Source organism: Notolepis coatsorum, assembly GCF_963971535.1.
Source record: "Notolepis coatsorum genome assembly, chromosome: 6".
Classification (NCBI taxonomy): Eukaryota; Metazoa; Chordata; class Actinopteri; order Aulopiformes; family Paralepididae; genus Notolepis; species Notolepis coatsorum.
The window spans coordinates 136,295,021-136,318,765 of record NC_140170.1 but is presented as its reverse complement, the minus strand read 5'-3'; the positions used below and the strand labels follow the sequence as shown (position 1 = coordinate 136,318,765).

The window sequence follows — 23,745 nt, the reverse complement described above, 5'->3', positions numbered from 1 at the left end:
GTTCTATATTCACACACCTGTGGACCATTATTTATATTTAAACAATATAAGCAGAAACGGTATACTTAAACAATATAAGTAGAAAACGGTCTCAAGACATGTCAATTATTATGATAATTACAATAATTACAATATTTCCTCTTCTCTCCTTTTTTTTTTTTTTTTTTTTTAACATGCATTTCAATTTCACGTGGCCGTAATGATTCAGGGTCCACTGAGTAGGGTCTTAGGATCTTAAATGTCAAGCTTTACTCTTGGCTTAACGATGCGACCAGATCTGGTAGTGATGCACCTAGAATGTTCATCTGGACCTTCAGGTGGTGGACATTCCGGTGATGCCATCTCAGGCTGCTGGGGCTGGGTGTTGGCCTCCTGTGCCATTGTTCGGTGGGTACCTCGGTCAGTCTCTTTTGTCTGTAACAGGTGACGTCTGTTGCGCCTGTATTCCTGGCCTTCATCAGTACGAACGTGGTAAGACCTTTCAGCGCCTGCTGGTTGAATGACAGTGGCGGGCTTCCATTGTCCATTACTCTGTTGGAAACGGACGGCCTCTCCGTCCTGCAGAGTCGGCAACGGTCTTGCTGTCCGATCATAGTAATGTTTCTGTCTTTGTTGGCATAGTTCTCTCTTGGCGCGCACTGTGCTCTGGTTTACAACCTGTGGTCGTAACTGCTGACTGGTGGTGGGGAGGATAGAGCGTAGGCGTCTGCTCATGAGTAGTTGTGCGGGTGACTTGAGGTTGTCAACTGGTGTATTTCTATATTCTAACAGACTCAAGTATGGTTGTCTACTCTAGCCTTCTCTAACAGTGACTTTGCAATCTGGACTCCCTTCTCTGCGAGGCCATTGCTCTGGGCGTAAGTAGGGCTGCTAGTTACATGTCTAAAGTCCCAGTCCTGTGCGAATGTCTTAAATTCACTGGAGCTATAGCATGGGCCGTTGTCACTGACTACGGTTTCTGGTATGCCTAGCCTTGCGAACTGGGCTTTGAGCATTCGCACGACGGCTGATGTAGTGGTGCTGCGTAGTTTGTCTACCTCAATGTACCTGCTATAATAGTCTACTGTGAGTGACTATGTAGTCCTCTCCATGTAATGTAAAGAGGTCTGTGGCGACGGTCTGCCATGGTCGGTCAGGTATCTGATGAGATATCATTGGCTCTTTGGGGTTGGAGCTACGATACTGTTGACATGTGCTGCATGAGCCTACCATTTCCTCTATTTGTCTACCCATTCCAGGCCAAAATAACACATCCCTCGCCCTCTCTTTGGACTTTTCTATACCCTTGTGGCCTGTGTGTATGCGTGTTAACATGTCCTGTCTCAGCGTGTGTGGCACGATAATCTTCTCACCCTTAAAGAGGACGTCGTCCATCACCGTGATCTCGTCCCTGTGGTTCCAGTAGTCGGCAACACTGGGTGGACACGTCTTTAGTGTCTCAGGCCATCCTGACTCGCAGATCTGTCTTAGGGTGATGAGCTGTTGGTCATAGTTCTCTTCGGTCTTGTTCAGAGCTTTAGATGCGTACGCGACTGGCTTACCGTCCTGCAGTAAGACTGCGCCTAGTCCGCTTTTTGAGGCGTCGACCTGGAGTCTCACAGGTTTGGTGTGGTTGAAATATGTGAGGACGGGGCCCGGCTCACGGGTTATGAGCTCTTTCATCTGTTGGAACGCTTGGTCGTGCACAGGGTCCCACTGGAATTCACTGCTTTCCTTCACGAGTTGGCGCAGTGGCGCGTTCACGTCGGACAGTCCTGGAGCAAACTTTGAGAGGTATGTGACCATTCCTAACATCGTTTCCAGCTCAGCCTTGTTCTTTGGCGGCTCCATCTCCCTGATCGCTTTGACCTTGTCTGGGTCTGGTCGAATGCCTTCCTGTGTCAGTCTGTGACCGAAGTAGCTTACCTCGGTCACACAGATGACACTCTTGTCTGGGTTGAGTTTCACCCCTCTTTCCCTTGTCCTTTGTAGCATGGCGCGCAGGTTGGCATCATGCTCGGCTCTGGTGTGGCCGTAGACCAACACGTCGTCCACGATGGCGGACACACCCGACAGTCCCTCATATGTGTCATCGATCCGCCTCTGGAACTCATCCTGCGCTGAGATGATCCCAAATGGGAGCCGTAGGAACCTGTATCTTCCGTGCACCGTGTTGAAAGTAGTTAACTTTGATGATTGTTCAGTCAGTTTGATCGCCCAGTAGCCCGATCTTGCGTCGAGTACACTGAAGTACTTTGCTCCGGCGAGCCTTGGGGTTATGTCGTCCAATGTTGGGAGCGGGTAGTGTGGTCTCTGGATCGCCCTGTTGAGGTCTCGGGGGTCCAAACACACTCGTAGCCTACCGTCGCGTCTTTCCACAACGACGAGGGCGCTGACCCATTCTGTGGGTTCTGTCACCTTCTTTATGACGTTTGACTTCTCCATGTTGTCCAGTTCCTCTTTGAGACGCCCACGGAGAGCGTATGGAATGCGCCTGGGGGGGTATATGACTGGCGTAGCCGCTGGGTCTATGCTGATACTGCATTCCCCTGGGAATAGCCCGATGCCCTGAAACACATCTGGAAACTCCTGCCTGACGTTAACAGGGTCCTCTACCTGTGCATCCACAACGTGTATCATTTTTACTAAGTTCAGATCTAGGCATGCTCTTAAACTCAATACAGGGGGGGAATTAGTGGTCACAACATCAAAGTCCAACATTTGCACATTTTCTTTATGCTTGCATGTGAGTTTGCATGACCCCTCTACCTTGAGAGCATGGCCACCATATCCTGAGAGTCGGCTGGATGGTGGGCCTAGTGTCACTTTTCCGTACATCTGGTGGAAGGTTGCTGTTGGCATTACGTTCGCTTGTGCACCAGTGTCAATTTTAAACTTTATTTTGTGCTTGTTGACTTTACCAACCTCCAACTCAGCGAACGCCTGTTCTCGCTCCGTGTCTGCGTGCTCCGTTACGATGGAGTCCACAAACCATTCGTCATCCTGTTGCGCACATGCACATTTCTCTGATACCTCGTGCACGTCCTTCCTCTTGCCGTGCACGTCTGTGCGGCTTCTGCACACGTTTGCAAAATGGTTGAATTTCTGGCATTTATTGCATTTGCGACCTTTAGCTGGGCAGTCTTCTGACTCCGTGTGGCGCTCTCTTCCACAGTTCCTACATGTGTTATCTGTCGAGTCTTCTCTGTTGCTTCTGTATTTGTCCATGGCTGGGCGCTGTGTACGTGCCCCGTACGGCTTCTTGCCGACCGCGTGCACGTCCTGGCTAGCGTTAGCCCCTGGGCTAATCATTAGCTTCATCTGTACCTGGGCTAGCTCGTGGGAGCGTGCTATGTCCATGGCCTTCTCGAACGTTAGCGCTGCCCCGTGGCTCAATAGCTTCTCACGGACCCTTACAGAGTTTGTAGCGAAAACAATTCTATCTCTAACCATCTCCTCACTATTGGGGTAGTTACAGTCATTCACGAGCAGTCTTAGTTCTGTAACAAACTGGTCAACACTTTCGCTAGGCCCCTGGACCTTCTCCTGAAATTTGTACCTTGCAAATATGGGATTCGCCTTTGGCATAACATACTCTTCATATTTGTCATAGTAGCTTTTAAGCTTCTTCCTGTCGGCGTCGGACAACTGCCAGGTGTTGAAGATGTCTCTTCCCTTTTCCCCGATCCATAATAGGAGGTAGCTGCATTTGATTTCCTCTGTCTTGCCGTTGAACGGGCCGCTAAACATTAGCTCGACGTGCTGGCGGAATTTTTTCCATGCGTCAGGTAGGTTTGAGGATTCCCAATGCATCGTCGGCATTGGTACTGCTGCAGCCTCCATATTGTCCTTCTTTCTCTTTCTCTTTCTTGGCATGGGTTCGAAAAAGACCCGGCTTCTGGCACCATGTAATATTCCGCTTAATGTCACTCTTAGTGTCTATAGGGAATGATAGAATCGGGCGACTGCTTATTGGGTTACCGTTTATTCACACGTCCCGGGCAGCAATGACAACACAAGGAACAGCGCCTGCATATGAGATGACTGGAATACGTAACACGTCATCACGCACGCATCATTGCTGTGCTGTGGTAGGCTATGGGCTACACAGATATCCCTAGGATATTACACCCCTGTCAATACCCTTCACAATACAACATTGGCAACCGGTGGGCTGAGCCAGATGTGGCAGATCTGGCATCAGCTCACACACCTAATTAACATTGTCATCTGCCATTTATGTTTGTTATGTTCGTTGTCTATGTTGTCATTGTTGTTTCCATTGTGTTAGATTTGTGTTCCCCTGTCTGTGTTTTGTAAATGTGTTTTAGTCTGTTGGTCTCAGTTTGTTCTATTGTTATTGTTTTTGTGCTCTATGTTCTGTGCTCTGTGTTCTGTTAGTTTTGTCTACCACACCTGTGTCCTGTTTGTAATTACCTTTTGTCTCTAATTAGTGTTTGTATATTAAGTGTCTGGACCAGCAGAGACTTGCTGGTTCATTGTCTAAATGTTACCTGTGTTTGTCAGTCGTGTATCCTGTCTTGTGAGTAAACACTGTTATCGTCACCACGTCGTCTCTTCGTATTCACTCTGCTACCTGGGTTCACCATGCTGAGTAAGCGCACTCGTAACAGTGGGGCTTCTCACCCTGAGGTCATCACACTGGAACATGAAGACACTGGTCTTCTTTCGGTGGTCCTGCACTGACACTGTCAACAGGGAGTTGTACACACTGCTGTCCATCACAGCCTTCAGATCTACAATGCTGTTCAGAGCCAAGCACTCCAGCTCCTCCTGGTCCCCACAGATTGAGAGGAGGGAGAGGGAAAGAGGAGCAGGATTGTCAGATGTGTTTATGTGGATTGCAAACTAGATTTTTGGTCACAAATTGAATCCCTAAAGGGGTATTTTGCAGATTTTTTTTAGCCTTAAACCAATCTGTTGTGAGGAAGACATGTGATAATTGGACCTGTTCTGTGTCTTGAGAGCTCGGTCGCATTGGCTGCCCAAGAAAAACTGTCCTCGAGTTTGACCCACTACAGTTGAAAATAGTTGAGGAAATAGCATCTGCAGTTGATCAGAGGACTGCTCTCCTCCGGGTCCGGGTGACATCCAGTGGAGTCTTTTGGGAGGCCGATGTGGACCGAACTCTCGAGACACAAAAAAACACTGATAGGTTTTATGTCTGATTATTATCACATGTCGTCCTCAACACAGAGTGATAGGGTTCAGGTTAGAATTTTAAGATTCAGAACAGTTTTACATTTTAAGATGAGCAACGTTTTCAAATCTCACTGCCTAAAGACTGCAAGTGGGAGTGTTGAGTAAATTCATGGTTGAAGTCAGTAGAAATTGTACATTTTCAGGATCTTCATCAAATTCACACTCTAAATTATATGAATCAACTATACTGTACAACTACAAGTACACACTACGAGAGAGGTCTGGCTGAACCTAACCTTGTTCCCAGTTTTATCTCCATGAGATAAAGCCTGGTAAAGCACTACTGCCGAAAGTGTGTATGGGGTAGAATTTCCGGTGTATGTACTTCCCCTGGAAGCTGCCTCCGAACGGACCAAACCTTTCCCGAATCCTGTCGGCAAACAAGCTAGAGCGTCCCGGTCATGTAGTAAATTCTTCAAACCGTAACGCCTGTAGCCTGTACTTCCGTTTAGACACTTTAGGAGGCATATCTTGTCAAGCCTAGGCTGAACCTATCATTCCGCTATAAGGGAAAAAACACTTTGCCTTGTTTGTCTTTCTTTAAAGCAATCACAATCATGCCTTGCAAGTGCCCTTGCAAAAGTGTCGCAGATAGCGGAAGGGGAGGAGAATTCTGACTGAAATAGCATGGCAGCTTATATTACACACTGGCTGTTAGCAAAATGATTCTGTTTAGCTTCTGAAGGCCTACCTTGGTCTCGATGTCAGTCAGCAGCAAGTTGCCACCCTGTACCTCCAGCATCATGTCCTGTCCCCACACACGGCCCATCCTGTCCAGGAGCTTCAGGCGCTCTATGCAGTCATTCACACTCCTCACATCCTTACCATCCAGATCGCAGGTGAACAGGTGCTGTAGTGCAGATAGACAGGGGTTAACCCTTTCGGGTGTATGTTTTGTTTTTCATGGCAGCCATTTTGACTTGTTAAAAACGGGTAAACAAAGGGGTAACCATAGATACAGAATATCTTTGTTTCCCCATCCATGACAACTCAATATGGCTGCTGTGAAAAGGCATTCTCTTCTACGCAGAGTTGGAGGATGTTCCACTTGCGTTCCACTGTCAAACATCTCTGTCCACATAGGAAGTAACCTAACCGGTGCTATCTATTATCCATATTGAGTGAATAATATTATATAATTGTTCCCCACATATTTCTCTTTTCTAAATAAATACAGATTTTCTTTTTTTTTAAAGATAACTAATTAAATCAGCCTTGTGTCCATGGAAACAATGATGAACGCAGCCATAAAGGTATGGTTTCCTGACGCAAAAATAGTCTGTCTACTTTTCTGATAACTACATCACTGCATAACTCATAAATGTTCAAACAAGCACACATTTTTGGTTATTTGTGATCATCTCTGTATACATCCAATTCAAAGTTATAGCTGTGTGTCTTTGACATACAGACAGCTCTGCATAGGAGTGTGGTGAAAAGGGTCTATTAGACCTCCATAGGTTTCAATGATTAAGTGCTATCATTACGTCATCACTATTAGAATGTTCAGATCTCAAGGTTCCATCTCACATGTGTGAGATTGTACAGCTTGAAAGGTTAAGCAGGTTTACTCACGCACTATACAGTATATCAGGGGTTCCCAAACTTTTCAGGCCGGGACCCAGAAAATAAGGGGTCAGAGAGCCGCGGCCCAATGCACATTGTCAGGCTTTATTTAAATTTTCATTTGCCAGGTGACCGATTTTTTAAGCCAAATATCACTTCAATCCTATTAAGTTAGTTCAAGTTAGTTATTCATTTATATGTGCTATTTATGAGAGGGCTAACTTGTTGCAAAATAATAATGATAATAATAATAGCCTCATTAAAATACTATTGTTGCTTCGGTTGTTTTCAGCGTTTTATGTGCATAATCTGTTATTTAGTTTGAAATGTTCGTTGAAATAAGTAGATTTTTAGTTTTTGTTTATTTATTAAGTTAATATAAAACCATATAGTCACATTTTAGAATACAATAGAATAGAATTTTAGAATACAACTAGAAACACTGTCCTGGCCTGCTTCTAAGTTCAGTGGCTTTTTTTTTTTTTTTTAAATCATCTCGCGGCCCTCCCGTGGCTGCTCGCGGCCCACCTTTGGGTCGCGACCCCGACTTTGGGAACCACTGCAGTATATGATGCTGTTCTATTTCATTCTGGCCTCCGCTCAGCGTCAGTCTGCACTAACCTCACTTCGTGCCTAGCACTGAATAAAAAACTCCACAATGTACCTTTACATACCGACATTCGTCTGGCCACACCCCTATCCGCTTACCTTCATAAGCAGGTGTGTGGTCACCTACTCGCCTCCTTCTTCACTTTCACCACAAGGAAGTGCCTTCGGTAGATACCCACACTTGACGAGGTTGTTTAGTTGAAGAAAGTTGATACGTGTTTACATTTTTTCTTGCTTTTTTCTTCTCTCATATATTTAAAAAGAAAAAAGCTAAGTCATAATGTTTACCTTGGAGGGTCGCGCTCGCAACGTCACCCTTCACCAGCGGTTCTCCATTGCCGCCTCTGTCGTACGTCTTGGAGCGTGGGTTGAGGCCTCTCTCGTTGTTGGCAGCCACGCCCGGTAGGCGTCCGATGGATAGTTTGCCTCTCCAAGGAGCTGGTGCACCAGCGCCGTCTCCTGTGCGATGGCCTGGTTCCAGCTCTGGTTCCTCTGCTTCCGGGGAGTCGTCCGCTGTTGGGCGGCCGGCGCCTTTGGTTGCAGGGGATTTGAGACGCAAACTTTTTGCGTCAGCTCGCTCCCGTTGCAAGATGGTGGCTTGCAGACGCGAACGGCCTGGTTTTGGTGAGTTGCTGGAGCCGGATTAGGATACGTCTGATTCTCCATGGCCAATGGAAACAGAGGACTACATGGTAGAAGCAGACGGGTTCTTGTTCGAAGCCCCGGTGGAGACATGTCCCCCACCCGTCCAGGTAACACTGGAGGGGGTTGAGATGTCTCCTTGGGATTCCTCGTACGCAGATGTTGGGTTAAAACCTCCGACTTGGCGGCGGGATGCCCTGCTATCAGCCACATCAGAATGTGGCTCCTTAACCAGTAGTCTGCTGCATGTGAGGAACGCAAGCTCGGTGTGGGAAAGTATGCAGGGGGAACTGCATGCTTTGTTCCCCAAGCTCATGGCGGCGGCGGCAGTCGCAAACGGCGTGCCGCTGCCGCAGCCACTGCCTGTTCCTATTCCTGACGATCTCATAGGTCATCTATGGCAACGTCGCCCGGTGAGAGGGGTGGACGTTGTCTGTCCATTTTTCCCCTCAATGGAGGCCTACGTCCGTCAGGGACAGGTGGTCTCCCACATCATGGGCCTTACCCCCGCCTACGTGCAAGTCACGAGGGTGGTGGGTTTGGTAGAAGGCATGAAGGAGGGCGTGCCTCGGCTTGATAGGCCGATGGCGGCGCTCCTTTGTCCTGAGGTGGTGTGGGAGCCGTTACGGAAGCCGGTTCCCCAAGGGAAATTGGCGAGGCAATTCGCTTTTTGGAGTGACCAGTCATTTATCTCCTCAACGCAATCTCTGGCTGCCACTTCTAACATCACGCAGCTGGCGAGATTCATGTCCGGGATACTGACGGGCGGCACGGAGCTGACTGATTTACAACATGATCAGCTCGCCCAGGCGGCAGGAGCCATCCTGCATCTGATTCAGCCGCAGGCTATAGCCGCTGGGAAAGTGCGTGCCCTGGCCACTCTAATCCAGCGCCAAGAAGAGGACTCCACTTCTGACGGCACCCCTCTCCGATGCTGGACTATTCGGGTCGGCACTGCAGCTGATGATCTCAACCTGCAGGGAGATGCAGGAGGAGCGCTCCGTGCTCCAGCCTCATTTCCCCCCGCCCGATGTCGCCGGTGGAGTCAGACGGCAGTCGCGTCGTCGAGGTTCCGCCGCCGTAGCCGCTGCTGCTACCACCGCCACTGCTGGCCCTTCGGCGAAGAAGGCCAGGAGGAGAGAGGGCGCCTCCGCCACTGCAGCCGGCCCATCTACGCCCGGAGGTGACGGTAGGGATCGTCATTACCAGCCGCCGATTGTTTACCGTCCCTCCGGGGCTCCACGGGGTGGCAAGTCCCGAGCGGCTCGTGGCAGGCGTCGCTAAAAAAGAATGACTTTTTCCCTCTATGGTCCCCCCCTGTTCCCTTCCCGGCCCACATATAATTTTGTTGAAAGAAATAAAGAGTCCCTCCTAAAAAGAGGGACTGTATTTTTTGTTACAAACTGTGTGTTTATTCACCAAACATGATGAATGAATGAATGATGAATGATGGGGATGCGACGTGTGAATCTTTCGCTAGTATGGGTTTGATAGGAGGGCTAGACGTTACATTCATGTTAGAGCTTAAGCAAGGCCTGCAGCCTACACTCGGTTGAAAAAGGTTTTTTCTGCCTCGACCTGAATCTTCACATAAAGGTAGAGGTTAGTTGTGTGCTCTGTTGCTTAAACAGTGATATTGAGCCGCAACACTATTGTGTTGGTCTGCAGTAATGCTCGTATGAAAAAGTACCGCGGCTCAGCCGCTCTCTCTCTCTATCAGATTTTCTGTGTCTTATAACATGGATACGGGTGTCGGGTTCACACATACACAACTTGGCCTTGTTATAAACCCTGTTCACAGATGTGTCTGTGGCTAGCGTGCATTGAATTAGCTTGCGCTGTTCATTAGCATTTTGCTACTTAAGGTATCGTATGGCTGTTTGTTGTTGTCATATTGCAAGGGTTGGGCTTGCGAGGGGGTACCAGATAAACCCCTCCTTCCCTCTTCTGATTGGTCAGGGGGTTTATTGGACTCTCTTTTCATTGGTCAGGGCCAAGCTGTTAGGCAACTTGGCACGGGGGGGGGGGGGGGGGGGGAGGGTTTCCCAGACGCTCCGGGCCCCCTTTTTTCTAGGGAGTCCAGTCCCTTCAGGGGGTCTGGGTCTTCCTTCGCGCTCCGCTGCTACGGCCTTGCCACGGGGTTGAGTTTGCTCTTGACTCCGTGATTTTTGGGAGCAGTAACGAGGGTTGTTCCTTCCGTTCGTTCCCTGGTGGCATGCGGGTTGCGCATGTGCGTAGTCGTGGGGTCAAGCCACGGTCTGCTCACCCTGTGCGTTGAGTTGCTCGAGTTCCTCTTCGCACGGTCGGATCCGTCTCCCTCCCGTTCTCCAATAGGGAGGGTATCCCTCCATTAGGGAGGGTCGGGGGGCTCGGTCCTCTCCGGTCTGATGGTTGTGGGGGGCCTCAGCGGGGTACATTTGTCGAGCTTCTGGCTTCCGCTCAGCTCCTCTTGTGCAGACTGACGCTGAGCGGAGGCCAGAATGAAATAGAACGTAAGGTTATGTATATAACCAAGTTCTATGAATACTGGTGACGCCCTTGATCTCGCCTTGTGGTGAACGTTTGGGAAGGAGGCAAGTAGGTGACCACACACCTGCTTATGAAGGTAAGCGGATAGGGGTGTGGCCAGACGAATGTCGGTATGTAAAGGTACATTGTGGAGTTTTTTATTCAGTGCTAGGCACGAAGTGAGGTTAGTGCAGACTGACGCTGAGCGTCACCAGTATTCATAGAAATTGGTTATATACATAACCTTACGTTACCTTGAAAGGTTAAGCAGCTTTACTCACGCACTATACAGTATATGATGCTGTTACCTTGAAAGGTTAGCACTATACAGTATGATGCTGTTACCTTGAAAGGTTAAGCAGCTTTACTCACGCACTATACAGTATGATGCTGTTACCTTGAAAGGTTAGCACTATACAGTATGATGCTGTTACCTTGAAAGGTTAGCACTATACAGTATGATGCTGTTACCTTGAAAGGTTAGCACTATACAGTATATGATGCTGTTACCTTGAAAGGTTAGCACTATACAGTATATGATGCTGTTACCTTGAAAGGTTAGCACTATAGTCAAGTCAAGTCAAGTCAAGAGTTTTAATTGTCACGGCATACAGGTATACAATGAAATGCGGGTGGTCTTGCCCGCAACGATGTGCAATACAGTGGTACATATAATAGAATCAAAAAGAAGAAAACAACATTGTGCAGTAACAGGTAACAGCTGGTAACATGGAGTGACATCTCGGTATCTGTACATAGTTATTTACAGAGCATATGGGACATGCTAGTTAGCTTTGGTAGTGCAATACACTGTTCCTGTTATTCTAATTTAAAGTGTCCTTTCCTTTGGCCATAAGTGTGTGTGTGTGCGACATGAGTGTGTGCCCGCTCATGTTAAAGTGTTAAGTGGCTGCTCGTGTGTGAGCGTGCACAGTGTGCGTGTCGTGTGTGTGTTCATGTGTGCTTGTGTGTGGACAGTTCAATGTTCTGAGCACTCAATGTTCATTGTTCATGGCTCTGATGGCCTGGGGGAAGAAGCTGAGCCTAAGCCGCTCTGTCCTAGTAGCTGGGGTTCGCAGGCGTCTGCCTGACCTCAGCAGCTGAAACAGGCTGTTATTGGGGTGGTGAGGGTCTTTCATTATCCTGCAGGCTCTGGATTTGCACCTCTTGTTGTATAGAACCTGCAGGGGGGGTAGTGCAATACCCGTGGTACGCTCGGCTGAGCGCACCACTCTCTGTAGGGCCTTCTTGTCCTGTGCCGTGCTGTTTCCATACCAGGCAGTGATGTTTCCGGTCAGGATGCTCTCTACAGCTCCTGAGTAGAAGGACTGGAGTATCTTTCCCGATACTCTGAACTTCCTTAACTGTCTCAGGTGGTAGAGACGCTGTTTCGCCTTCTTTACTACTGTGTCTATGTGTGTTGACCATGTCAGGTCCTCTGAGATGTGGACCCCCAGGTACTTGAAGCTGCTCACCCTGTCCACGGTAGCCCCGTTAATCATCAGTGGTGTGTGCGTCTCCTGCTGTCCTCTCCTATAATCCACGATCAGCTCCTTGGTTTTACCAATGTTCAGGAGCAGGCTGTTGTCCTGGCACCAGCGTTCCAGTACCTCAACCTCCTCCCGGTAGGCCTTCTCGTCGTTGTCCGAGATCAGCCCCACCACCACCGTGTCATCTGCGAACTTCACTATGGAGTTGGAGCTCAACTTGGCCACACAGTCGTGTGTGTAGAGTGAGTACAGCAGGGGGCTCAGAACACAGCCCTGGGGGGACCCGATGCTCAGGGTGATGGTGTTGGAGGTCTGACCCCCCACCCTGACCGCCTGGGGTCTTTCGCTCAGAAAGTCCAGTACCCAGGCGCTCAGGGCGGAGCTCAGACCTAGCTCGATCAGCTTGTCCACCAGTCTGGTGGGGACTATGGTGTTGAACGCTGAGCTGTAGTCAATGAACAACAGTCTCATCGGGATTCTTTTTGTAACTTTTTTTTGTACTTCTTTTTTTTATTCAACAAACATGATGGGGAGCAAAAAAATGTGATCGGGACATCCCTAGTTAGCACTATACAGTATATGATGCTGTTACCTTGAAAGGTTAAGCAGGTTTACTCACGCACATGATGCTGTTACCAAGAATTATAATACAATAATGTTACATTTCGTTTTTGCTTACGTTCTGCTCTGCTGGGATCTCATCATTACTTATTGTATCACTGAAAGCTTTTGTCACATGCACCTTCATTTGTCCGGCCACGTCCATTTCCAGTTATGTATATAAGTGAGGGGCGTGACCGTACTCTTCCTTCCCTCATTATTCATTCGGAAGTGTTTGGCTACAGGCGCACGTCAACAGTGAATACTCGTTTTTTTCCTATCTTAGATTTTTTTCTTGGTGCTGTCTATGAGATGGCATCACCACCGAGACCCAAGGTGCATTTCTCGGGCCTCCATCAACGCTTCTCCATCGCGACCTCCTCCGTTCGCCGCGGGGGCTCCCTACTCCCACGATCGTGGCGAGGGGGTGAGCCCCGGCCGTTGAGCGCCCCTCATTCATGAGGAGGTCCTCCGGCCCCGTGGAGGAGGCGGGGGTTTCCTCTTTGATGCCTCGCTGGCAAGAGTCGGGGTTCGATTTCCCGACACCAAATGGCGAGATGCCGTGTCCTAATACGCGGGACGTGAGCACGGAGGAAGAGAGGCGGCAGATGGAGCGCACCTCGAGGGGAGAGCCCAGCACCGTACCCCGGAGGACGCGAGGTAAGGGGCGCGGGACTAAGCCTACAGGCTGTGTTCCCCCTTCCTCCACCCTTCTCTCTTCTTCTCTTTCTCTTTACACCTAAACCCCCATATTCCCCCCCAAAAATGATGTTCTTTCAAATAAAAAGACCCCATTTGAGAGTGGCGAGTTTTGTTGGAATAACGTGCAATAATTTCACTAATGTGTTTTGTGTATGCCTCATACGGAATAACAATGAGGGCCCACTACCTTTTTCTGGTACAGTTAAAGTATGGCGGGCGGCAATTCTTGCTTGTGGAATGGAGTCACAGGGATTCATGTGGACACGTTTTTAAACAAACGTAGACCCTGAACCCTCGGTTGTGACTAGCTATTGTGTTTTGGCTTTTCAAAGCAATGAAGCAGGCATATGCTTGCGTATGTGTTCGCTTGTAAATCAACACATGGCTAAGGGCACTGCTCCTCTTTTCACCTCGTATGTTTTCACTTTACGTGGTAAGGTAAAAATATGGCGGCTGCAATTCTTGCTTATGAAATGGAGCCGCAGGGACTCGTGTGGCCACGTTTTAGACAAACGTGGACCCAGGGCTCACGGTTGGTAGCTGGCTATCGTGTTTTGGTTTTTCAAAGCGATGACGCGAGCATATGGCCATATGCTTGCCTATGTTTTCGCTTGTAAAATCAACACGCGGCTAGAGACACTCCTTTTTTCGCCTCGTATGTTTTTTCACTTTACGTGAGGTTGGTTGGGGGGGGGGGGATAAACCCTTCCCTTTGGGTGTGTTGTATCCATTTGGTGAAATGCTGACGGCACGGGTGATAAGGAGGTAGCTTAAAACAAGCGCTCTCATCACTCAGGTTACGTATCCCCTGTACGCACCTATATGTGGGATTCCGCTCTGTCAGGTTGGGCTGATGCCCTCTGCATCCTTAGCGTCGAGCAGGCATTGACATATCCTGCTCGTATACGATGCAAAAATAGGAGCTCTGTTCCCCCTCTGGCGCTGGGCCGCGTTACTATTCCTGTGGGCAAGCATAAGCAGCCAGACATGTCACTTCTCGTGACAGAGGCTGATACCCAGGTCGTTTGGCGGGTGGGCCATCGAGGTACTGTTTTTAGCAGTCAGCCCCTCTAAGCGCTCCTGTATAGTTCACGGTCCTCCAGGCACATGTTGAGCCTTGATCTTGTTACCTGTCGGCCTGGGTTAACACTTTGACTGCCTAAAAACGCTTTACAGCGTCATTGCTGGCCATGCTAAAGTTGCCGGGGGACGCTGTACAGCGTCCTTATATCAATATTTCAAAAATCTGGAATCGGATTCATATTCCCCCTCCGCTGGCCTGAGATCCATCAGCAGGACCCACTGAGCTCTCTGGCGGTTCACGAGCGCCATCTGGTGGCCGATCGGCGCAACTGCTTAACAGGAAGCGCAGTAGAGGTTTTGCTGGTCGGCCCTATTACTTCCGGACACTCGGTATAGCTTCCGGCACTCTAGCTCGTCACTCTACATAGCGATCGATTGCCAATAACTCGATAAACAACATGATTTGGACGTATATACCATTATACAAGCTGGAGATGGACCGGGTAATAATATATCCCATAATGATAACATTTCTACTCGACGATGATCGCCCAACGGCGCGCGGAGACTGGGGTGAGTTTCAGCGTGTAACGTTACCATCTTCGATACTAACTGCTTTTATCAACATTTGACCCACATTAGATGATTGGTATAACGCTGCCCACGGAATTATAAACGCCCCCTCGCCCATCCGGTCAACATCAGATGACGTGTAGTAACTTCTAGAAGTACGTCTAGTTGGAATTTTTTATATCGCGCTGATTGCCATCAAACTGTATTTCATCATCAATATAATGCATTTGGGGCTATATATCACGTTCTGGAGAAAGTTGCAGAAAGAGATGAAAACATACTTATACATTAGACCATACTTTACTATGAATATGTGAATGAAAAAGTTTAACGTTGCTACACAATGAACAATACATATAGGACTTTGAATGGGCCCTAATAATGGCAATGTAGCAATAGAATTTAAAAAGTTATAGCCCTGCAAAGAAGGGGACTTTCTCCATAGACAAATAGCGCTGGCAATCTATGGTATATCATTAATTTAACCCAAGGCAACCAAAGTGTTAAGGGAGTAACCTTCTGTTTTGGGATGGTTGTCTCCCCGGTATGCCGGTGGCAGAGTCAGCTCACTGGCAGAGTCCGGGTTCGACACCCCGACCCGACGAGAGTATGCCCCCGCATGATTATGACATCTGCCAATTGTGTCAAACTCTTTCTCTGAACCCCAACCACGCGAGATACAGGCTTGCTGGCAGGGTCAGGGTTTGTGGCAGAATCAGTTCAGGTTCGGGACCCCACGAGATTATGACCCCACGAGAGTATGACATTGTACACGGCCTACCGGACGCCCCCAGTGGTGTCACGAGTAAATGCCTGGAGAGGTCACGATGCCGCGGCCTCGTTGACCTCACCAGGTCCCTTTGGTCAGGTCCTAGCTCGCGGACTCGGCGGAAGGCCCTGCCCTTGAGTGGTCCATGGGGCTGGGACCTCCTCCGCGCCCCTCTGCTAAGGCTTCACTGGCGGAGTCAGGGTTCAACGACCCGACCCCACGAGACGCCTCGCGGGCAGAGTCAGGGTTCAACGACCCGACCCCACGAGACGCCTCGCGGGCAGAGTCAGGGTTCAACGACCCCGACCCCACGAGGTGTGGGAGCGGTGACGCGAACGTATGCTTCACGTACGTTTCCCTTGTAGTGAGCGGGATGTGCGGTGGGGTAGACACGGGTCCTTTTTTTCCCACGGTCTACTCACCTTGTGCATTTTTTAGGTGCTGTTACCTTTTTCGCACAGTCGGTGTCCTGCGACCCCCCCCCCCACCCCACCCCTCACTAGGACCCTCCCCAGTGTTCTGATGGTTGTAAAGGGGACCTCAGCGGGTACATTTGTCGGGCTCTCCGCGTCCTGCTCCGCTCCTGTGTCCCAGCAGAGCAGAACGTAGGCAAAAACTAAATGTAACAAAGGTTATCATATAACCCTAGTTACAGTGGCGGCCGGCCGATAGGGGGCGCTGGGGCGCCACCCCCCCTGATTGAGTGAGAGGAGAAGAGGAACTTGTGTTTTTTATTTTAGATATTTTGAAGCCCTAAAAATAAACTAAACATGTTTAAAATGAATAATAATTACTATTAAAATGCACAATAACATTAATATAGTATATAAATCATTGTTTTGTGCATGCTATTCTTTCTCCCCCCTCGTTTATGACTGACGTCACTCTCAGAAATCTACCTACCTCCAAACTTGGGCACTTGGCTTAACGCACACTGACTCTGCGTCACTGCGCGCAAGCGGCCAATGTAAATGAATCAAGGAAATAAATTTAACCTATCAAGGGTCATAAATATGATGTCTGGGGGCGCGGCTTTCTAGCGCTCAAACAAAGCAAGCAGTCACGCACTCTGTGCGCCACTGTTGTCTAGTCACCAGTCCTCAAACAGAAAAGACTTGCCTCGAGGAGTATTTTCATTTTTGATTTCTAGCTAGCTACCATGGATAATTCTGTTAAATCCATCAAAGCAACACCATTTGAAAGACGGACACTGCAAGAAAAACTCAGATTGAAAGAGCTTCTGTCGTTTTCTAGCTGATTCTGTAAGAAGTGTTGGCTAACAAGGAGCTATATGGCAAGCTGGATGCAGTCATGTAAATGCCGTATTTTCTGTTACTGGAGTAAAGGACATAAAACACTTTATTTATTTTTTTTTAAAGTGGATTAAGGCTTGTGGACAGCTCTCGCCCCCTTCAACTCTTCTGATGGTAAGTGAGTCATATGTTTAATTTGCAAGCCAGCCTTGGCTCTTTTAACAATATGCAACATATGCTGTACACTGAAGTTATTCTTGGTATATACTGTAGGTCTGATCCTTTGCAATCTTCTAAATTGTGTAATGCTTGCCTGCTTAGGATTCCACGAGGTAATTAATGCTGTGTGTGAGAGAGAGAGATTGAGAGATAGAGGAGGGGGATACTAATTAATTTAGCCGCGGGGGGCATAACCCACGGGACAATGCATTGGTAACTTGTCTCAAATGACAATATATACATCTGTGATTATTATTGTATGGATCGGAATACGGGCGTGCGCGTGGGAGCATGCACAAAGATATTACAGTGCTAGTGTAGTGCTCCCGACTGGAAGAGAGAGAGCGAGAGAGCGTGCATGCGTGCGTGTTTGTGTAGGCGCTATTGGAAACGTGGCTGCATTGACTGATCATATATTGATTGATGGCAATGGTGATAGTAGGCTATACTCAGTGTGTGGTTTCGCCAATGCGTGCACGCACGTGTTTGTGTGTGTGTGACATTGTGATACGTCCTCGGTACATGTTTGCAAAATCTTTGGTATAGCGCCCCCCCTGGAGAATAATTCACCCGCCGCCACTGCCTAGTTACATGAGTTTTTGTGAGCGTTCTGCTCTCACACGCTGAGGACCCCTGACTGTCTTCCGATTCCGAATGAAGATCAAGACTCGGGAAGGAAGAGTACGGTCACGCCCCTCGCTTATATACATAACCGGAAATGGGCGTGGCCGGGCAAATGAAGGTGCATGTGACAAAAGCTTTCAGTGATACAATAAGTAATGATGAGACCCCAGCAGAGCAGAACGCTCACAAAAACGCATGTAACTAGGGTTATAGGATAACCTTCGTTATTGTGATGCTTAACAATACCTCCACTCGGTGCTGAAACTTTTCCATCATCTTATTTATAGACTCTGAATACTCCTTCCTTTGCACTGTGAAGATACATTGAACAATACACCAAAGGTTTTGTTATATACAGTAAATATATTTCAGTTATCACTAGAAATGTGTTTATTTACTGTGTTGAATGGTTTTAACTTACGGTAAATGGACTTTGCACTGGGTCTGGATATATTTGATGCTTGTGATGACACGTCATCCATAGTGGAATAGCCACTATCACAAACAAAACACTATAATTATTGCGATAATAAGTGCAATATTGATCTGTCATAATTAAATTAATGAATGAATGAATTAAACAGTCTTCAAGAACTCAACAAATGAAATAGTAATAATCAAATACTTAGACTGGATAGATCCAGCATAGCTGTCATAAGGGCTGCCACTCCTGAACATCTTCAGCACCTGGTTGGCACACCTGCAATATCAGCAATATGAGATCTGTAAACACATGGAGGTGCTATGACTGAAGTCTGACTAGTTCTGAGTAGTTCTGAGGTGACCCAATATCAGGAAAAATCACAGCTACACCTGTGAAAATATGACCCTGTTAACTTTGGGTGGGTCTCTGTTCATTTACTTATTAGTATGTTATGTTGGGCTATTATAAAACATAAAACAAATTCACTTTTAAATGTCCAACATACTAAAGTACAAGGGAAACAAAAGATACATTGCAACGTCATCCTTCAACCAAGGAAAAAACTAGCAAGGGAGAAATATTCGGAAACTCTTTGGAGGCCGATGGATGTTCTAAAAATAATGTTCTTTATTCATACAATTAATGGCAACATGCTTTCATCAGGGTTACATGACAAAAAAAGAAAACAACAAACATTTTGTCAGATGGAGCTTGTATTTCTGCACAGCTGTTGGGAGGAAAAATGCACCATGCAACTGAAACGGCATATCTAAGCCTTGAATTAGTGAATGTCAACACCCTTGCTTGTCATTATCTCCTACAGATGGTTACCTAGCAGCAGAGCACTGTGGTCAGCCCTCGTCATCTTTATGGCGCTATAGAATGTTTCAATGGCGTGTCTCTAGTTTCAGGTTAGCTAACAGTGTTATATAACAAATATCAAAATCAAATCCTAATGGAAATTATACATTAGTACTCCTGAATACAGTATAAATGGAACAGAAATCTCAAGATTAGACAAATTGTGTACACGTAAATAAATCATGAATGAATGAATGAATGAATTTATTTATTTAACAGATTGCAGAGTGGGTACAATACAGTACGGCTCAATACATACAATTGTTAAGGGGATGCAGACCTGAGAAAGACGTTTGTCTTGTTTCCATCAGGGTCCCCCATTTTCAATTCATATAGACATTTATGACATACACAACATACATGACATTTATGACATAGGGACATATAGGTATTTAGTACTGATAAATACATTAAATACTAAATACAAATACTGACTGGCAAATACATTTCACAGGTTAGGTCTGATATGAATAAGCGCCCATGTGAACTGTCTGTATTAATCATACAGAATGGCAATCATATGACATCACCAGTGTACTGCGATATTAACAATTTCAAGTGTACAATCTCACATATCAGATTTTAATTTTGAGAACGGAACGTTTGACTGATGATGCCACGATGCCTACAGGCCACTGAAAGCTATACACTAAGATAAGAGAGAATTCTGAGCCTAATGCTTAATACTGTTTCAATACAGACTATTTATCCATAATTATATATGATAGACTATAAGAGTCTCTTACCTGATGTGTGATGGTGAATATTGTGTCCTTATTCACTTCTGTAACATTTATCCTCTCCTTCAATAACAATTCAACTCCAGACCCGGGCTGCTGTCCGGGAAAATAAATGTCCCAAGACTTCCTCATAAAAGAGAAGGGTAAAGTCCATTGTCAAATGAACATGGATTCATAGGATGTGCTTGGAAAGGTTTGAAGTGGTAAGGGTTGAGGGTGTGCTTTGCCTGTAATATGGCATCCCCTTTGACCAAAGGTTAGTAGACAGATAAGGAGGGAATCAGCCTTGACTGGACCAGCTCCTGTCATAGTATTTGTTATGTTAGTTGTTTCCAGTATTCCTAACTAGGAATAAACAGGTTAGGCTAGGGTTTCTTTACTGGCTTTTATTCACGTTGTCTATCCGTACATCAAGGCACTTTCTCTGTTGTGCATCCGTACATCAAGCACTGTTCCTCTACCCCGGTCCTCGGTCCGGGTACTACAACAACAGGGCGGAACCAATATTTTGTATTATAATAACAACACATCTTCCCTTTTTTTTTTTTTTTTATCCACTTTTTCTCCCATTTTCTATATTTTTCTCCCATCCCAATTTCGTATCATCCAATTCAACCCTCCCCTGTCACGAACGCTGTTTCTTGCCTCCCACAAGCCGGCTGCAATGTGGACTAAGTCATACATAGCACAAGTCCCCTCCGGTACTTGAGGTAACAGCAGTCGCATCTTTTCACCTGCGCAGCTCAATCTCTCAGTGGCGAGGAGTAACGCGTGGGAGGCTCACGCTGCCCCTGACACTTCCTGATTCTACTGCGCAGGCGCACCAAACGACCTGTAGGAGTCGCTGTCCACAACGCCCGATCCCCACCCATCAGTTTCCCACCCCCTAATACGGCCAATGTGTATTAGTATGAACGACCAGCTAAACTGAAAGCAATGTGGAGCGCTGGGCTCGAACAGGCAAGCCCAGCGTCTCCGTCATTCGTGGCGAGCGCCTTGCCCACTACGCCACGTAGCCGCCCTACATCTTCCCTTCTTTTTTCTTTTTTTTTTTTAAATTTTTTTTATTATTGCAAAACAAAACTTATTAAAAGTCAGTACTCAACACACAATGTATAATGAAACTTTCAGTAAAGGTGGTTAAAATATATGCTAGTACAGAAACAGGATAAAACAAAAATAGTCAATAATAACATTTTAACCGTATACAGTGTATATCCAGCGAAGTTACAATTATATAAATGTTAGTATATAATATACCCCTAATACCTATTTTCTAAAACCCTACACACATATGCTCCAGCTCAAACCCCCCCCTCCCGGACCCCCTCTTGGATAGTACCTCCATTATCCCTCACTCCTAACCAGACACTACCATTATAGGCTAGCTTTTATTCTCTCCACCACTTCTAACCACATTGACATTTTGGATTCATTGAGCCCCAGAATTCTTGCTGTAGATATTTCTTGATATATCACATCGAGATATGTAAGAAACCACACTTTCCGGCACATTTTTTCCGGTTGAAACCAACGTGATGCGATCAGTTTTTTAGCTACTGTGATACCCGATAAAACCAATCTTTTTAGTTGTGGATTCACTGCAAACTCAAAAACATCATTCAATAGCAATACCGCGGGGTGTACAGGTATATTCCAAAATACGAGTATTGATAATTGTTGGGACACATCTTTCCAGAATGCCTTAACTGGTGCATAAATGTTCCTTCGTCCCCATTTGTACATTGGGAGCATTTGGAGTCTTGTATAAGCCCCATTTTGCACAGCCTTATAGGAGTCAAGTATGTCCTGTGAATATAGTTCAGATTGATTTGTTGATGATCCGGGTTCCTTGATGTAAGTCGGACATTTGCCCAGGCTCCTTGCCAATCAAAGTCATTTTCCAGGTCTGGTATATCCCTCCTCCAGACATTGTCTAGTTGAAGGGTTTCATACGAGGACGTTAGTAATTGATAATAAAAACCTGATACAAAACCTCCCAATGTATCTCTTTCATAGAAAAATTTGTGGTATCTGTGGTGTTCAATTGGTATGAGTAATGGAACACCGTGAGATCTCATACAAAGTCGTAACTGTATGTAAAAAAGCCATGTGGACTCGGTGAGGTTAAACTTTATGCATATTTCGACATAACTACAGAGGCCCTTGTTATTAAAAATATCCCCTAATGAGTGTATGCCTCTCTCTTCCCATATAGGGAATCTTATAGGTCGTTTTCCCATTAAGAGAGCATTGTTATTGAATATGGGAGTGTGATTATGCCATACTTGAGGGTTAGGAAATTTCCTTTGTGTTTCCCGCCATGTCCTGATTGCATGGGTAATTATTGGGCCAAATTCTCGCTCACAATGCTTGATTGAAAGTTTAGTGTATGCTATGTCTTTCAATCTCTGTGGGGCTACTATGTTTTCTTCTAATTTTCTCCAAGATACCAAAGCCTCGGGGTCAAACCATATCTTCTTCAATGGTCTTAATGTGAAGGCATTAAAATATTGTAAAAAATCTGGGACTGCCATGCCACCGTCTGCTTTATTTCTCTGTGCGGTGGATCTTTTTATGCGAGGTGGTTTGTTATTCCAAATAAATTTGTATGTGGAGGTTTGTAATCTTTTCCAGTAGCCCTCTGGAGGAGGTAACGGAAGCATTGAGCTGAAGAAATTGATTCTTGGTAATACATCCATCTTAACTATTGATACCCTTGCCTGTACTGAGTTTTTAAGTTTTGCCCACCTGTCCAGGTCGTCTTTGATTTTGTTCTGTATTTTTGTGTAATTGTGCTTCACCGTTTGTCTTATGGTGGGAAATATTTCCACACCCAAGCATCTGAAATGTTTGACCATGGGTAGTACCACCTGGGAGGGTTGTCTCTTTTTTTGCACTGGTGTTAAGAGGAAGAAAAGCCGACTTAGGCCAATTTATTTTAAATCCCGATAAATCACCAAAGTTCTCTATCAACTTGAGTATAAGCGGCAATGTGTTGTTGGGGTTTTGCATGAACAATATTACGTCGTCCGCATATAAACTAATTTTATGATGTGTGCCCTTGATTACTATTGGTTCTATGTGTTGGGATTGTCTTATAAATTGTGCTAAAGGTTCTAATGATAGATCGAATAGTCCGGGACTAAGAGGGCAACCTTGTCTGGCTGAGCGTGATACCGGAAAGATATCGGAGATGAATGTGCCTGTTGTAATCCTGGCCGATGGGTCCTTGTATAGTACTTTAATCATATCAATGAAACCTTTTCCTAACCCCATCCTTTCCAATACTGCCCATAGAAACGACCATTCCAACCTGTCAAATGCTTTCATAGCATCCAGGGATAGTATCGCCTTAGGTGTGATGTCCTCTTTGTCTATATCTAGTACGCAGGCACGTGCACACATAGAGGCCAAGGGGTGCCTGAGCACCTGCCTTTTTGAGCCTCATCAAAAAAGTGCCCTTTTTATCGTTACGCATAGACTGCCCTTCCAACTGAACAATTTCAGGATAGAATCAAAATATTAGGTAAAGAGAGAGAGATGCCCCATATTCCATTGCAGTTTGCACGGCCTCCTCTACGTGCCTCTCCGCGGACCTATATATTTTATGCATAGCGTGGGTGGTGATGATGATGATGATAGAAACCGCTGTGGCCCATACAGTTGAATGCTGGTATTACACTCACTGTGGGACACGAAGAAGTCAAGTCCGATGGGATTTGGGAATCTCAAATACAAATCGGGATTGGAATAAAAAATGCATTTATATTAAACAATACAGAATATACAGCACTTCTTGGGGTCTGTAGGGTAAGCACTTATTCCCTCCCCCCTGAACATTTATGGAGATGTATGGGCCTTTTAAGTCAGTAATAAAAGTGTCTTTCAAGGATAAGTGAGCTCCTGCACTGATTATTATAGTTCAATATTCAATATT

General features: G+C 46.4%; 1 protein-coding gene across 1 annotated transcript in view; it reads right to left on the bottom strand.

Moving 5' to 3' along the window:
* Window positions 1-23,745, bottom strand: part of eps8l3a (EPS8 signaling adaptor L3a) — a gene marked incomplete at both ends in the record, with an annotated part of 71,733 nt that overhangs the window by 29,000 nt on the left and 18,988 nt on the right. The window contains 5 exons of the mRNA XM_084315746.1: window positions 4,627-4,773; window positions 5,894-6,052; window positions 18,027-18,091; window positions 18,202-18,275; window positions 18,406-18,480. Of these exons, the coding sequence (XP_084171872.1) occupies window positions 4,627-4,773; window positions 5,894-6,052; window positions 18,027-18,091; window positions 18,202-18,275; window positions 18,406-18,480 (520 nt within the window). The remainder of the gene's footprint in view (window positions 1-4,626; window positions 4,774-5,893; window positions 6,053-18,026; window positions 18,092-18,201; window positions 18,276-18,405; window positions 18,481-23,745) is intronic.